This window comes from Bufo bufo, chromosome 10 (assembly GCF_905171765.1).
Source record: "Bufo bufo chromosome 10, aBufBuf1.1, whole genome shotgun sequence".
In the NCBI taxonomy this organism is placed as follows: domain Eukaryota; kingdom Metazoa; phylum Chordata; class Amphibia; order Anura; family Bufonidae; genus Bufo; species Bufo bufo.
Window position 1 is genome coordinate 59,421,376 of NC_053398.1, and position 18,123 is coordinate 59,439,498.

Consider the following 18,123-nt stretch of genomic DNA (forward strand, 5'->3'; position numbering starts at 1 on the left):
TTTCAAACTCCTTACCACACATTTGGGCCCCTAGAATGCCAGGGCAGTATAACTACCCCACAAGTGACCCCATTTTGGAAAGAAGAGACCCCAAGGTATTCGCTGATGGGCATAGTGAGTTCATAGAACTTTTTATTTTTTGTCACAAGTTAGTGGAATATGAGACTTTTTAAGAAAAAAAAAAAAAAAAAAAAAATCATAATTTTCCGCTAACTTGTGACAAAAAATAAAAAGTTCTATGAACTCACTATGCCCATCAGCGAATACCTTAGGGTGTGTACTTTCAGAAATGGGGTCATTTGTGGGGTGTTTGTACTGTCTGGGCATTGTAGAACCTCAGGAAACATGACAGGTGCTCAGAAAGTCAGAGCTGCTTCAAAAAGCGGAAATTCACATTTTTGTACCATAGTTTGTAAACGCTATAACTTTTACCCAAACCATTTTTTTTTTACCCAAACATTTTTTTTTTATCAAAGACATGTAGAACTATAAATTTAGAGCAAAATTTCTATATGGATGTCGTTTTTTTTGCAAAATTTTACAACTGAAACTGAAAAATGTCATTTTTTTGCAAAAAAATCGTTAAATTTCGATTAATAACAAAAAAAGTAAAAATGTCAGCAGCAATGAAATACCACCAAATGAAAGCTCTATTAGTGAGAAGAAAAGGAGGTAAAATTCATTTGGGTGGTAAGTTGCATGACCGAGCAATAAACGGTGAAAGTAGTGTAGGTCAGAAGTGTAAAAAGTGGCCTGGTCTTTCAGGGTGTTTAAGCACTGGGGGCTGAAGTGGTTAAACATTTGTAGATAAGTGAAATAGTACTCATAACCCCTCCATAGGGTTGATAAAGGGGTCTAAAGCTGGGCAAGAACTGTGGCGAAACTTTCAGATGAGATGGCTGATGCCAGTTTTGGAGACATGTTAAAACCCTGAAATATAAAGGAGATGACTGGGCACACCTAAGATACTTGGTTACTAGTGTTTATTGTAGTAGTTAAAATAACAGATACGATACAATAATATACAGTACGACAATACAAGCTAAAATTACTTCCATACTGTCAGCAGCAATCAAGACAAAAATTCTGCATGTTATGGCTGAAATATGGCAGAAATTAGTCACTCATGGACAATGGTGTAAGATAACTGTGACTGACAGCCTCACCCCAGACACAATACAAATAGATGAAGCGGGTGTGTAATGGTAAAATGAGTCTTACATCAATAACGATACATCAGTAGCCGTAAACTACAATAAAACAGTTAAAATACAGTGTTGGCAGTGATCATCTGGTGAATAATAAAGTAAGAAAGTAAGAGTTTGCTGACCCGAATAGGTCAAAAAGCTCTGAAATGTCCGGGTACAACAGGTTCAAGCCAATCGGATACTTGTTGCCGATTTAGAGTAGCGTAATGACGCTATGGGTATAATTGCAATAGTCATAGGCAATATCTTGCTCCGTCACTGACCCAGCAGCGTCCCGCTTTGGGTCAGAAATAGATCCAGCAATAGGTCGATAATAAATAAAGGAACACTCTTACCGATGTTGGAGGGTTCTCACACACAGGAGAAACCTCTGCCGTCTATCGGAACTTACTCCCGCTTTTCTTATTGCGGTCGGGTGAATCCCACGGTTGATGATATGGGTCACCTGTTAGCAGCTTGGTTGCTGCACGCGGTCCCGCTTGTTTGGATCCAAATGCAATATCCCAACCTTCCGGGCAGAAGTTTCAGACCGGCTACACTTTGCAGGTCGGTTCAGAGTTATTCCTAGATAGGATCGATGTGGTGCACTCACATAAAGTTGTACTTGGGTGGTCAGACCAGACGCGTTTCAGGGCTAGAGTGTCCCCTTCCTCAGTGGCTCAATATATATCATTATTGAATGTTAAAACCCTGGCCTAGGAATACTCAGTAAATATATTCGGCCTAAAACGAGGAGTTCCAGTTGCCTATATTTGCTTTTTCTCACTACCTTAGATGGCACTCTATGTAATTACACCTGGTCACCACTGCGCTGTCGACGGCAAGCTGGTAAACAAGGGAAGGCTGCGCTCACACAACTAGCTGATCGGCGGGGGAGCCGGGTGTCAGACCCCCACTGATCTGAAATTAATGACATATCCTGAGGATAGGTCATCAATATTAAAATCCCAGAAAACTCCTTTAAGTGATGTATATCTATGTGAATGATTCCATCTTATTTCAAAAATCATGACCAGTGTTAATGTCGTCTTCTTTGGGCAGACATAATATAGATTGAATACATCTAGATGAAATGTTTTTTCTCTTGCAGGAGATTATCCACTAGCCGTGAAACATTACTCAGAAGCGATTAAGAGGAATCCAAAAGATGCCAAACTGTACAGCAACCGTGCTGCATGCTACACGAAGCTGCTGGAATTTCAGCTTGCACTAAAGGTAATGAATAATATGAATACCGCTGCAATGATAAATGACCAAGCATTTGTCCACTTTGGATACAATATTTGGACACTGCATTCTGATGAGAACTCTAACCATGGCCCTCCTCAATTATTAAAAGCCCTTCTATAGTTTTGTACAGGACTTCTCTGAGAAACTCTTAAATACTAATGTGTCCCACATCTCCTCTTCACTTCTGCCCTGTGCTCCTTCAGTACTGTGTAGTTGTCCAAAGCTTCCCTGTGATCTGTTTGTTATAAGTGATCCTTCTTTAATTCTTTCAGGACTGTGAAGAGTGTATACGACTAGAACCTGCATTCAGTGAGTGTCTTCTGTGTTTTACATGTCTGCATCGTGAGCAAGGTTTTAGTTTTAGGTGTTCTGCAGTTCTTATTGGAAGAGAACCCCAGTGCCTAAATAAAAGAGCAGATGATGAGTTGAGCCACTTGCAGAGCTTTTAAAGGGGTATTCTGGTTGTTTCAAGTTATCCCCTATCCATAGGACGGGGGATAACTATTAGATTGGTGGGGGTCCTACCGCTGGGACCCCCACCGATCATGAGAATGGAAACTTTGTGCCCCCTGCAGCCCCCCTGAAATGAACGAAGCAGCCTCTCAATTCATTTTTATGGACGTTCCAGAGATAATCGCTGTACTCGGCAATGGGATCCCCCACCCCGATCTAATAGGGGATGACTTAAAGGGCTTCTGTCAGCCCACTAAACCGTTTTGTTTTTTTTGTTGTTGTTTATTAATAATTCCTACACTGCGAGCTCTGCATACATAAGTTAAATCATTTTTGTTCAGTATAATTTGATAAAAAGCGATTTTTAAAATATGCAAATTACCTTGCTACCAGCAAGTAGGGCGGCTACTTGCTGGTAGCAGCCGCATCCTCCGACCCTAATGACGCCCCCTCCGCATTGTGATTGACAGGGCCAGGGAACGGAATCGTTCTCTGCTGGCCCTGCCTGTTAGCATTCAAAATCTGGCGCCTGCGCCGCGGCCGTACCAATCTTCAATCTGCGCAGGCGCACTGAGAGACGGGTACTCGCTCGGCCGCTCCATTCTCAATGCGCCGATGACGTCACATCTACACCCTGCGCAGGCGCATTGAGGAGAGAGTGGCCACCTCTCAGTGCGCCTGCGCAGATTGAAGATACGTACGGCCGCAGCGCAGGCGCCAGATTTTGAATGCTAACAGGCAGGGCCAGCAGAGAACGATTCCGTTCCCTGGCCCTGTCAATCACAATGCGGAGGGGGCGTCATTAGGGTCGGAGGATGCGGCTGCTACCAGCAAGTAGCCGCCCTACTTGCTGGTAGCAAGGTAATTTGCATATTTTAAAAATCGCTTTTTATCAAATTCTACTGAACAAAAATGATTATTTAACTTATGTATGCAGAGATCGCAGTATACGGATTATTAGTAAACAAAACAAAAATGGTTTAGTGGGCTGACAGAAGCCCTTTAAAGGGCTATTCCATTTAGAAAGGGGTTGTGTGGGACCCTAAAACATGTCATTTAATTGTGTAAACCTTGTCTGGTCTCCTGCTGAGTAGGGCTGCAGCTATCAATTATTTTAGTAATCAAGTATTCTACTGATTAATCGAGTACTCTAATGAGAAAAACCTAATTAAAAGGATGTTTTCTCTAAAAACTCATCAGCTCCCCTGCGATCAGTTCCCCCTCCAGTGCCATTAGTTCCTCCCCCGAGTTCAATCAGCTTCCCCCCCCAGTGCCATCAGTTCCCCCTTCGATGCCACCATCTCCACCCAGTGCGACCAGCTTCCCCAGGTCATCAGCTCCTCCCCCAATGCCACCAGCTTCCCCCCCCCCCCCCCCCCCTTCCAGTGCGATCAGCTGCCCCCACTGCCATCAGTTCCCTCACTCCCCCTCCTAGCCATCAATGCCCAGCCACAGCGCCAGTGAACTAAAATACTCACCTTTCCTGTAGGAGCACTGCCGACACTTCAGAGATCTTCCATCCTCTTCTTCACGCGCTGCACTGGGACCTGACGTCACACAGCATCAGGTCATAATATGTGCACCATGTCCTGACGATGTGTGTAGATCAGGATCCAGTGCAGGAGGGTGACCACGGAGCATGAGTTATGGCAAGCTCTTCACTCACACTCAGTGGTCACATGGGACAAACGAATCAAGGACTTTTTTTGTGTCGAGTTAATTAATTAGAATAATCGTTTCAGCCCCACTGCTGAGCATAATAGTGTGCCTGTCACCTTTTCCTGAGTCTTCACTTCAGTCTCCGTGCTCCCTCTTCCAGGTTGTGGGTGTAGATGAGCTGCAGCCACAACACTTCCCATAGGGCTGTGTGCTGCGAGATCTGGCAAAAATGTTGACGTCTACTACACCCTTTTCTGGGCCAAAAACTCTGCCCAGCCCCATTCACTTGAATGGGGCTGAGCTGCGCCTAGGCCACATGGCAGATGTACGTTGCCTTCACTGGCCTAGCAAGAGGACTAGGTGTTCACGGAGCAATGCTGATTGTGGCAGGGAGTTCCAAGTGTCTGACCCCTGCCGGTCTGATATTAATGACCTCTCCTGAGGATGGGTGATTGATATGAAATTCCTGGATAACCCCTTTAAACATGGCTGACTTCTTTTCATGATTGTTCATTGTTAAACTTCAACCAACAAACTTTGTTTTAGTTGAACTCATCTGTTTTGATCAACTTTATACTAATGTGCAGGGCCACGTTTAGATCATATTGCCAATTGCTTAGAAGGTGCTGTGCAGCTAAGAAAGGGAAGTACCTACTTTCCAGTCTAGAAAGGCTGCTTATGTGCTCAAGCCCTGATTGTGCCATCTGCTTTTAGGGTTGTATTTAGCATCATTTTAAAAATCAATGCAAATGTCTTTAATCTATACATTATTTTATTTGTACTCGTCAGTTAAAGGCTATACTCGCAAAGCTGCTGCACTAGAGGCCATGAAAGATTACACTAAGGCTATGGATGTCTATCAAAAGGCACTAGACCTGGACTCTGCATGCAAGGTACGGTGCAAGAACCTGCCATAGGTTGCTATCTAATTGTGGATACTCTGAGCCTTTGTGCAAGCCAAGTATATAATAACGCCATTCAAGTACCATAGGTCAAAGTACTTCTTTCTAGACCCTATACATGCTGTTAAAGGGAATGCATTATCAGAAATCAAGCTTTTGTTGCACATATTTTTTGAGAATTTTTCAGTTATTTTTTTTAATTTTCCATGTTACCATATTTAAAAAAAGAAAACACTAAAGTCATGCAAGTTTCACACTGGCTCCTAAGACTAATATTCGGCTGACATTTTCTGTTCTGTACAAATCACTTTTTAGCAGTCAATAGGCAGCATTACATTGAAAGATAAAACCTCAGTGTAGACAACACAAGATCCACCATCGGCAATAGGAGACGGTCACAGCTTATGTCCTTTTCATTGTAATATATGGTCCATGTAACTAATAATAAAATGTATTTATATAGCGCCACCATATTCTGCAGCGCTTTACATGTTCATAGGGTTCATATACAAAACAAAAATAACTGGATAATATGCAACTGAAACACTAGGAGTCAGGGCCCTGCTCGCAAGAGCTTACAATCTATGAGGAATTGGGGGTGACACATAAGGTAGATGATTGTGATAAGTAGGATTTGAGCCATTATTGAACTGACAGGAGTGGTGTCGGCCGATCTGCTTCGGGACTACTAGAGGATCGAGTTTAGGCCAGAGGAGTCGGTGGGGGAAAGGTAGCTTGATAAGCCTGCCTGAAAAGGTGTGTTTAAGGCACGTTTTGAAGGTGGAGAAGTTGTGGATTGACCTAGTATTCCGGGGCAGAGTATTCTGGAGAGTAGATGCAGCTCGAGAAAAGTCTTAAAGACAGGAGTGAGAGGTACGAATTATGGAGGTTATTAATCTTAGGTCGCTAACAGAACGGAGAGCACGAGTAGGGTGGTAGATGGAGATGAGGGAGGTGCAGCACTGTGGAGAGCTTTGTGGGTGAGGGTGAGAAGTTTGAACTGTATTCGGTAGTTGATGGGCAACCAGTGAAGTGACTGGCACAGACTAGTAGCATCAGTGTAGCGGTTGGATGGATAGATGAGCCTGGCTGCAGCATTTAGAGCAGACTGAAGGGGGGAGAGTTTAGTGAGAGGGAGACCGATTAGTAAGTGACTGCATGTAACTGCAATAAAGAAGATCTGTAAAGATGCAAGATGGCTGCCCCATCATGTTAATGTTAAAAATGTACAGTCACAAAATAAAAACAGATGACAAAAAGGATATGTATCAGTATCTGGTTTTAATTAGTAAAAAAATATTATACATTCCCTATAAGTGATCAGTAAACGCTCGGCTACATAGACAGAAAAAGATTTGTGACATTAATATAAACTGTGTTTTAATTTATATACATAGGAAGCAACTGATGGCTATCAAAGGTGTATGATGTCACAGTACCATCGAAATGACAGTCCCGAGGATGTAAAGCGCAGAGCTATGGCAGATCCAGAAGTTCAGCAAATAATGAGTGATCCAGCGATGAGACTTATATTAGAACAGATGCAAAAGGATCCACAGGCCCTGAGCGAGTGAGTAATTCACATGCGTTAATGAACATTTTAAGTGTACTATCCTTTTACTTAGAAGTACTGTCATACAGATTTATTTTTTAGCTTATTTTAAAGACTTACTTTAAAGGGTTTCGACACCAGGGACCCCAGAAGATCAGCAGCGCTCGCAGTAGAACCGTGGCCTTCTCTCGGTTTCCCACAGGCCAGTGACGTCACAGCTATTTCAGTGGCCTGGGCATAGCTCAGCTACATTTACTTCAATGGGGCTGAGCCGTGCCCAGGCCACGTACATAGTCCTGAAGTCACTGGCATGCAGGAAACGGCTAGTAGGCCATGGAGCTCGCAGTAGCACCACTGTCTTCTCAAACAGCTGATCTGCGGGCGGGGTTCCCGGGTTTATGAACGTTTGCCGATCAGATGCAGATGATCTAGCCAAAGTAACAAAAGGGTAAAGAAACCCTTTAATAGCTGCTCTCAGCAGTGCACACCGCAATGTATTCGTGCACTAGCTGACTTCTCTGAGAGGGAACAAGCTGACTTTCCAGAGTATTACTCACGCTTTTAAATCCTCGTTTAGATGGATTCTTTGTCATAAAGTAGGACTTTGAGAGAAAAAAAAATATATATTCTGGTTCATAGTGTTATCCCATCTGGACATTTTATGGCATGTTGATAGGCCATGTTGTAAATCTCCGATAAATGCGGGTCCCACGTCAAGGAACCGCGAACAGGGTCTTGATGTGAAAGGAGAGCACGCCACACATGCATTGCATCCTCTCCATTTACTGCCATGGGACTTCCTAAAACTGCTTGGTGAGCGCTGGCTGGGCTATTTCATAAGTCTCATAGCGGTGAATGGATGGGTGGCTGTGCATGCTATGGGACTTCTCAAAATGGCAGCGCTTACTTACCTGTTTGTTTTGGGAAGCCCCATAGCAGTGACTATATGGAGAATGCCACACATGCATGGTATGCTCTCCGTTCACAGCAAGGCCACGTTCTTGACATAGGCGTGGATCCCAAATCTGGGACACGCTCCTGTTCAAGATTTATGGCATATCCTACTGATATGCTATTAGTGTTCATATGGGAAAAACCATTTAACCTACTGTATATATTCAAAGGGGCTGTCCCAAGATTTAAACTTATCCACTAGCCACAGGATAAGGGGATGTGTCTTATGGGTGGGAGTCTGGCCACAGAGACCCCAACAGATCATGAATATAGGGGTCCTATGTCCACCCCTTTCCCCATTGGTCTAATATTGATAACCTATAAATACTGGACTTTGTCCTTAAACCTTTTTTCTATATAGGGATAATATTAGCCTTTTGTTGGTTGATTGGGACCTTACCTGTATGTAGAATTACCATAAATTGGGATGCCCGACAATCTAAGATCCAGAGTAGGCTCCTTGTCTTAGTGGCAGTATCTATATTTTATTTTTTTATATTCTGTATAGGGTAAACTGTCTTTGTTTTTTCTAGACATTTGAAGAACCCAGGTATTGCCCAGAAAATTCAGAAACTGATGGATGTAGGATTGATTGCTATTCGGTGATGAACTCCTTGCACCTACTTTTTCTCCAATGTTATCCCTTCTGCTACTTCTTTATTGCTGTCCACCTGTGAGGAAGCACTTGAGTGCTGAAGGACATGCCAGAAAGTTTCCTCTTGATTCAGCAAAGTACAGGGGAGAGATCTGTGCGCCAGACACTCTAGTATTGCGCTGTTGTTCTGTCATTCTCTCCCATTTGCTAAGTTTATTGATCTGTAATGATGTTAATAAAGAGCAGCACGTGACAAGATTTGATTACTCATATTAGTGTTGTGTTTATCTTAACCAGTTGCCTATCATCCAACAATGTTATACATCATGGCGGTAGGCTGTTACATATAGAAGCGTCAGGTTACTTTACGATCAGCCAGCAGCCCATGGCACTGCAGATCACTGTGACAGTGCTGTTACTATAGATCATTCATCGTAACATAGTACATAAGGCCGAAAAAAGACATTTGTCCATCCAGTTCGGCCTGTTATCCTGCAAGTTGATCCAGAGGAAGACAAAAAAAAACTGAGGTAGAAGTCAATTTTCCTCACTTTAGGGGACATAAAACTCCTTCCCGACTCCAATCAGGCAATCAGAATAACTCCCTGGTTTCAGGGCTTTTGATCATTGTGACAGCCTATCATAGTGATCTGTTAAAAAATGTATAAATAAAAAGTCTTAAAAAGGCCAGAAGAGCTGTCTGTCTCTTTGTGAAACGGAGACCCTGCTGGCAACAGAGAGGCCGGGCTCCCCATCAGAGCACAGGCAGGTAACTACATGACAATGCTCAGCTCCTCCTGCTCTATAACATACTGCCTGCAGACTTCACTGCATTTCGTGGTAACACGTTCTCTTTAAATGAGTGTTTATGAGCTGTGAGGAGTTCAGATATAAGGACTACATATCCACCCACCAGAGCAGTTCTCTGAAACTGAAAGCTGTAGAAGGAAAACTGTTAAAGAGCAAATTGAACTGTTGAATTTTTAATGAAGACCAATTGAAGAAATGATCTTGGCCCAACAGGAGTAGAATGCAGTAATAAACAAAAAATGCCCCAAAGGTGTTCATAGACTTTAAGGCTCTGTTTACATCAATTCGTGTACTGGATAATGTATGGACTAGTGCAGGCTACTTTGATCTGTATACTTTTTATTTTGCAGTAGCTGGTTATGCTTTTGGCTTTCATCCTAATAATGTAACCCTATGGACGCATGTCACAGCAGGGAGCCATGAACCCTGAACTTCCTGTCACTCTCTCCCTACCTACTGGCATGATCTTCTCTAAGCAGCGGCCCACAACTGGACAACAGTCCTTTCCTAGATAAGGGCAGGTGTCTACAAGGAAGGAAAAACACCTATGGACAGATCGATGACCACACCAACTCATAAACAGAGACAGATTCGAAAAACTGATGTAGGAGACAAAACCAGAATAGCAATTAGGGCAAATCATAATCTGAACCATTTCCAAGTCAGAAGGTCAGAACCAGGAGGTGGTGTCAGGATCCAAATCATCAGCCTATAGTCCGAGGTCAAGGTCCAAGCAGGCTAAGAATACCAGGAGAGCCAGAATAATATATAATAGAAATGGTAGTGAGGAATCTTAAAGGGGTTGGCCACTCTTTAAAGCGAACCTTTCACCTCATTTTCACATTATAAACTAGCAACAGTACCTTATAGATTATCTTCAGTGTGTTCTTATACATGTTAGTGCCGCTTTCCTGCGCTGTTTATTCTTGAAAAAAATCGTCTTATAAAGTTCACATTTCCTGCTCCAACAGTCACGCAACAAGTCAAGGGGGTAGCCCTTCCCTCACCTCTGGCTGTACCTCCCCTGCCCTAGCCCCGCCTCTATGCTCTGTAATTGACAGCCGGCTCAGTCGCCGGGACCACGCATGTGAATCCTGCGCATGCGCCGTCCTCCTCATTCGCCGCACGATCCCGTCTTTCTTGCGGACACAAGCGTGATCCTGTAACAGAATCGCGCATGCGCCGTACGTGATGCCTGCCTGTCTGCTCTCCCTCCCGTGCGCGCGCTCCCCTATCTTCAGGCTCCAAGTGACCCACGTGATCACTGTAGACCTGCCGCAGATGGCAAGGCATCACGTACGGCGCTTGCTAGTTTATAAAGTGAAAATGAGGTGAAAGGTTTGCTTTAAATACTCTCCACTACAGTGTGGCAGGCAGGGAAAAAGTTCCTAATATACTTCATTAAACACATCTGCCCGCTTCTCTTTCAGTTATAAGCCACTCCCCGTCAGCCCAGCTCTACCTTGCAGCTGAGTTCGTCCATGGCTGCACGCGACATGGAGGAGCTTGAGAGGAAGCTCGTCCATGCGCATGTGCAGTCTGCTCCTGTCAGTGGTCGGCTCCCTGCTGCCCGCATCAGCTGCTTGTTCCCTCTCTACAAACAGCTGATTCCTGTCAGAAGCTGTAAGAAAAACCTTTAGAGTCCCTACTGCAGTAGCTACTTAGTCAATCCCCATCCCCCCCTGCACTATCGACACACAGCTGACCTGCTAAGCCACGCCCACCAGTTCCATTAGGCCACGCCCCTGCAACCAACAGGGAAAGCAGGACATCTAGCCCGGAACTATGATTTTGTATGTATTTATATATACTGCCTGCTTTTTGGATTATTTATTTTTATATATATATATATATATATATATATATATATATATATATATATATATATATATATATATATATATATATATATAAATAAATATACTCTCACCTAAAGAATTATTAGGAACACCTGTTCTATTTCTCATTAATGCAATTATCTAGTCAACCAATCACATGGCAGTTGCTTCAATGCATTTAGGGGGGTGGTCCTGGTCAAGACAATCTCCTGAACTCCAAACTAAATGTCAGACTGGGAAAGAAAGGTGATTTAAGCAATTTTGAGCGTGGCATGGTTGTTGGTGCCAGACGGGCCGGTCTGAGTATTTCACAATCTGCTCAGTTACTGGGATTTTCACGCACAGCCATTTCTAGGGTTTACAAAGAATGGTGTGAAAAGGGAAAAACATCCAGTATGCGGCAGTCCTGTGGGCGAACATGCCTTGTGGATGCTAGAGGTCAGAGGAGAATGGGCCGACTGATTCAAGCTGATAGAAGAGCAACGTTGACTGAAATAACCACTCGTTACAACCGAGGTATGCAGCAAAGCATTTGTGAAGCCACAACACGCACAACCTTGAGGCGGATGGGCTACAACATCAGAAGACCCCACCGGGTACCACTCATCTCCACTACAAATAGGAAAAAGAGGCTACAATTTGCACGAACTCACCAAAATTGGACTGTTGAAGACTGGAAAAATGTTGCCTGGTCTGATGAGTCTCGATTTCTGTTGAGACATTCAAATGGTAGAGTCCGAATTTAGCGTAAACAGAATGAGAACATGTATCCATCATGCCTTGTTACCACTGTGCATGCTGGTGGTGGTGGTGGTGTAATGGTGTGGGGGATGTTTTCTGGGCACACTTTAGGCCCCTTAGTGCCAATTGGGCATCGTTTAAATGCCATGGGCTACCTGAGCATTGTTTCTGACCATGTCCATCCCTTCATGACCACCATGTACCCATCCTCTGATGGCTACTTCCAGCAGGATAATGCACCATGTCACAAAGCTCGAATCATTTCAAATTAGTTTCTTGAACATGACAATGAGTTAACTGTACTAAAATGGCCCCCACCGTCACCAGATCTCAAGCCAATAGAGCATCTTTGGGATGTGGTGGAACGGGAGCTTCGTGCCCTGGATGTTCATCCCTCAAATCTCCAACTGCAAGATGCTATCCTATCAATATGGGCCAACATTTCTAAAGAATGCTATCAGCACCTTGTTGAATCAATGCCACGTAGAATTAAGGCAGTTCTGAAGGCAAAAGGGGGTCCAACACCGTATTAGTATGGTGTTCCTAATAATTCTTTAGGTGAGTGTATATGCTGCCTGCTTTTTGGATTATTTTTATATATATATATATATATATATATATATATATACACACAGCTCAAAAAAATCAAGGGAACACTTAAACAACACAATGTAACTCCAAGTCAATCACACTTCTGTGAAATCAAACTGTCCACTTAGGAAGCAACACTGAGTGACAATCAATTTCACATGCTGTTGTGAAAATGGGATAGACAACAGGTGGAAATTATAGGCAATTAGCAAGACACCCCCAATAAAGAAGTGGTTCTGCAGGTGGTGATCACAGACCACTTCTCAGTTCCTATGCTTCCTGGCTGATGTTTTGGTCACTTTTGAATGCTGGTGGTGCTTTCACTCTAGTGGTAGCATGAGACGGAGTCTACAACCCACACAAGTGGCTCAGGTAGTGCAGCTTATCCAGGATGGTACATCAATGCGAGCTGTGGCAAGAAGGTTTGCTGTGTCTGTCAGCGAAGTGTCCAGAGCATGGAGGCGCTACCTGGAGACAGGCCAGTACATCAGGAGACGTGGAGGAGGCCGTAGGTGGGCAACAACCCAGCAGCAGGACCGCTACCTCCGCCTTTGTTCAAGGAGGAGCACTGCCAGAGCCCTGCAAAATGACCTCCAGCAGGCCACAAATGTGCATGTGTCTGCTCAAACGGTCAGAAACAGACTCCATGAGGGTGATATGAGGGCCCGACGTCCACAGGTGGGGGTTGTGCTTACAGCCCAACACCGTGCAGGACGTTTGGCATTTGCCAGAGAACACCAAGATTGGCAAATTCGTCACTTGTGCCCTGTGCTCTTCACAGATGAAAGCAGGTTCACACTGAGCACATGTGACAGACTTGACAGAGTTTGGAGACGCCGTGGAGAACGTTCTGCTGCCTGCAACATCCTCCAGCATGATCGGTTTGGCATTGGGTCAGTAATGGTGTGGGGTGGCATTTCTTTGGAGGGCCGTACAGCCCTCGATGTGCTCGGCAGAGGTAGCCTGACTGCCATTAGGTACCGAGATGAGATCCTTAGACCCCTTGTGAGACCATATGCTGGTGCAGTTGGCCCTGGGTTCCTCCTAATGCAAGACAATGCTAGACCTCATGTGGCTGAAGTGTGTCAGCAGTTCCTGCAAGACGAAGGCATTGATGCTATGGACTGGCCCGCCCGTTCCCCAGACCTGAATCCAATTGAGCACATCTGGGACATCATGTCTCGCTCTATCCACCAACGTCATGTTGCACCACAGACTGTCCAGGAGTTGGCAGATGCTTTAGTGCAGGTCTGGGAGGAGATCCCTCAGGAGACCGTCCGCCACCTCATCAGGAGCATATACAGGCAAGTGGAGGCCACACACACTACTGAGCCTCATTTTGATTTGTTTTAAGGACATTACATCAAAGTTGGATCAGCCTGTAGTGTGTTTTTCCACTTTAATTTTGAGTGTGACTCCAAATCCAGACCTCCATTTGTTGAAAAATTTGATTTCCATTTTTTATTTTTGTGTGATTTTGTTGTCCGCACATTCAACTATGTAAAGATCAAAGTATTTCAGAAGAATATTTAATTAATTCAGATCTAGGATGTGTTATTTTTGTGTTCCCTTTATTTTTTTGAGCAGTGTATATATATTATACAGTACAGACCAAAAGTTTGGACACACCTTCTCATTCAAAGAGTTTTCTTTATTTTCATGACTATGAAGGCATCAAAACTATGAATTAACACATGTGGAATTATATACATAACAAACAAGTGTGAAACAACTGAAAATCTCATATTCTAGGTTCTTCAAAGTAGCCACCTTTTGCTTTGATTAGTGCTTTGCACACTCTTGGCATTCTCTTGATGAGCTTCAAGAGGTAGTCCCCTGAAATGGTCTTCCAACAGTCTTGAAGGAGTTCCCCAAGATGCTTAGCACTTGTTGGCCCTTTTGCCTTCACTCTGCGTTCCAGCTCACCCCAAACCATCTCGATTGGGTTCAGGTCCGCTGACTGTGGAGGCCAGGTCATCTGGCGCAGCACCCCATCACTCTCCTTCATGGTCAAATAGCCCTTACTTTAAAAGTTTTCCCAATTTTTCGACTGACTGACCTTCATTTCTTAAAGTAATGATGGCCACTCGTTTTTCTTTACTTAGCTGCTTTTTTCTTGCCATAATACAAATTCTAAGAGTCTATTCAGTAGGACTATCAGCTGTGTATCCATCTGACTTCTCAACGCAACTGATGGTCCCAACCCCATTTATAAGGCAAGAAATCCCACTTATTAAACCTGACAGGGCACACCTGTGAAGTGAAAACCATTTCAGGGGACTACCTCTTGAAGCTCATCAAGAGAATGCCAAGAGTGTGCAGTAATCAAAGCAAAAGGTGGCTACTCTGAAGAACCTAGAATATGACATATTTTCAGTTGTTTCACACTTGTTTGTTATGTATATAATTCCACGTGTTAATTCATAGTTTTGATGCCTTCAGTGTGAATCTATAATTTTCATAGTCCTGAAAATAAAGACAACTCTTTGAATGAGAAGGGGTGTCCAAACTTTTGGTCTGTACTGTGTGTGTGTGTGTGTATATATATATATATATATATATATATATATATAATCATCAAGTCTACATGGGTGAATAATCTTTTTTCTATTTTCATCTAATGAGAGTGCTGTTGTTTTGCTATATATATATATATATATATATATATATTACACATACTTATTTATTTATACACAAAATATAACACACGTGTTTAATATATGTACAGTCGTGGCCAAAAGTTTTGAGAATTAGATAAATTTAGAAAATTGGAAAAGTTGCTGCTTAAGTTTTTATAATAGCAATTTGCATATACTCCAGAATGTTATGAAGAGTGATCAGATGAATTGCATAGTCCTTCTTTGCCATGAAAATTAACTTCATCCCAAAAAAACCTTTCCACTGCATTTCATTGCTGTCATTAAAGGACCTGCTGAGATCATTTCAGTAATCGTCTTGTTAACTCAGGTGAGAATGTTGACGAGCACAAGGCTGGAGATCATTATGGCAGGCTGATTGGGTTAAAATGGCAGACTTGACATGTTAAAAGGAGGGTGATGCTTGAAATCATTGTTCTTCCATTGTTAACCATGGTGACCTGCAAAGAAACGCGTGCAGCCATCATTGCGTTGCATAAAAATGGCTTCACAGGCAAGGATATTGTGGCTAAGATTGCACCTCAATCAACAATTTATAGGATCATCAAGAACTTCAAGGAAAGAGGTTCAATTCTTGTTAAGAAGGCTTCAGGGCATCCAAGAAAGTCCAGCAAGCGCCAGGATCGTCTCCTAAAGAGGATTCAACTGCGGGATCGGAGTGCCAACAGTGCAGAGCGTGCTCAGGAATGGCAGCAGGCAGGTGTGAGCGCATATGCACGCACAGTGAGGCGAAGACTTTTGGAAGATTGCCTGGTGTCAAGAAGGCCAGCAAAGAAGCCACTTCTCTCCCAAAAAAACATCAGGGACAGATTGACCTTCTGCAGAAAGTATGGTGAATGGACTGCTGAGGACTGGGGCAAAGTCATATTCTCTGATGAAGCCTCTTTCCGATTGTTTGGGGCATCTGGAAAAAGGCTTGTCCGGAGAAGAAAAGGTGAGCGCTACCATCAGTCCTGTGTCATGCCAACAGTAAAGCATCCTGAGACCATTCATGTGTGGGGTTGCTTCTCATCCAAGGGAGTGGGCTCACTCACAATTTTGCCAAAAACACAGCCATGAATAAAGAATGGTACCAAAACACCCTCCAACAGCAACTTCTTCCAACAACAGTTTAGTGAAGAACAATGCATTTTCCAGCACGATTGAGCACCGTGCCATAAGGCAAAAGTGATAACTAAGTGGCTCGGGGACCAAAACGTTGACATTTTGGGTCCATGGCCTGGAAACTCCCCACATCTTAATCCCATTGAGAACTTGTGGTCAATCCTCAAGAGGCGGGTGGACAAACAAAAACCCACTAATTTTGACAAACTCCAAGAAGTGATTATGAAAGAATGGGTTGCTATCAGTCAGGAATTGGCCCAGAAGTTGATTGAGAGCATGCCCAGTCGAATTGCAGAGGTCCTGAAAAAGAAGGGCCAACAATGCAAATACTGAGTCTTTGCATAAATGTCATGTAATTGTCGATAAAAGCCTTTGAAACGTATGAAGTGCGTGTAATTATATTTCACTACATCACAGAAACAATTGAAACAAAGATCTAAAAGCAGTTTAGCAGCAAACTTTGTGAAAACTAATATTTGTGTCATTCTCAAAACTTTTGGCCACGACTGTATATGTGTATATACATTGCAGTCCGCAATGCATGGGCACTGACCGTATGTGTCTATGTGTATGTATTTATGTCTAAGGCTCCATTCACACATCCGTGTGTGTTTTGTGGATCCACAAAACACGGACAGCGGCAATGCAGAATGGAATTGCGAATGTGTGAATGGAGCCTAAGTATGTGTGTGTATATATGTGTGTATACATTGCAATGCATGGGCGCCGACAGTGTTTTTTGTTTTAAAAAAGCTGTTATTGTGTAAAACTTACATAAATAAAAAAAAAGTATACATATTTGGTATCGCCGCGTCCGTATCGACCGGCTGTATAAAAATATCACATGACCTAACCCCTCAGATGAACACCGTAAAAATTTTTAAATAAAAACTGTGCTAAATAAACCATTTTTTGTCACCTTACATCCCAAAAAGTGTAATAGCAAGCGATCAAAAAGTCACAGGCACCCCAAAATAGTGCCAATAAAACCGTCATCTCATCCCGCAAAAATCATACCCTACCCAAGGTAATCGCCCAAAAACGGAAAAAATTATGGCTCTTAGACTATGGAAACACTAAAACATGATTTTTATAAATTGTGTAAAACTTACATAAATAAATAAAAAGTATACATATTAGGTATCGCTGCATCCGTGACAACCTGGTCTATAAAAATATCACATGATCTAACCCGTCAGATGAATGTTGTAAAAAACAAAAAATAAAAACTGTGCCAAAACAGCTATTTCTTGTTACCTTGCCTCACAAAAAATGTAATATAGAGCAACCAAAAATCATATGTACCCTAAACTAGTACCAACAATACTGCCATCCTATCCCGTAGTTTCTAAAATGGGGTCACTTTTTTGGAGTTTCTACTCTAGGGGCGCATCAGGGGGGCTTCAAATGGGACATGGTGTAAAAAAAAAAAACAGTCCAGCAAAATCTGCCTTCCAAAAACCGTATGGCATTCCTTTCCTTCTGCGCCCTGCCGTGTGCCCATACAGCGGTTTACGACCACATATGGGGTGTTTCTGTAAACTACAGAATCAGGGCCATGAATATTGAGTTTGGTTTGGCTGTTTAACCCTTACTTTGTAACTGGAAAAAAATTATTAAAATGGAAAATCTGCCAAAAAAGTGAAATTTTAAAATTGTATCTCTATTTTCCATTAATTCTTGTGGAACACCTAAAATTGTATCTCTATTTTCTATTATGTAAGCCTCACAAAGTGACTTCAGACCTGAACTGTTCCCTAAAAATTGGGTTTTTGAAAGTTTCTGAAAAACTTCAAGATTTGCTTCTAAACTTCTAAGCCTTGTAACAT

The 18,123-nt window shown here is 42.9% G+C and overlaps 1 protein-coding gene across 1 annotated transcript in view; it reads left to right on the forward strand.

Annotated features, from left to right (window-relative positions):
• Window positions 1-8,823, forward strand: part of STIP1 (stress induced phosphoprotein 1) — a 63,140-nt gene extending 54,317 nt beyond the window's left edge. The window contains exons 10-14 of the mRNA XM_040409950.1: window positions 2,299-2,423; window positions 2,711-2,747; window positions 5,340-5,443; window positions 6,850-7,022; window positions 8,492-8,823. Of these exons, the coding sequence (XP_040265884.1) occupies window positions 2,299-2,423; window positions 2,711-2,747; window positions 5,340-5,443; window positions 6,850-7,022; window positions 8,492-8,564 (512 nt within the window). The 3' untranslated portion in view covers window positions 8,565-8,823. The remainder of the gene's footprint in view (window positions 1-2,298; window positions 2,424-2,710; window positions 2,748-5,339; window positions 5,444-6,849; window positions 7,023-8,491) is intronic.
• Window positions 8,824-18,123: the final 9,300 nt, after the last annotated feature.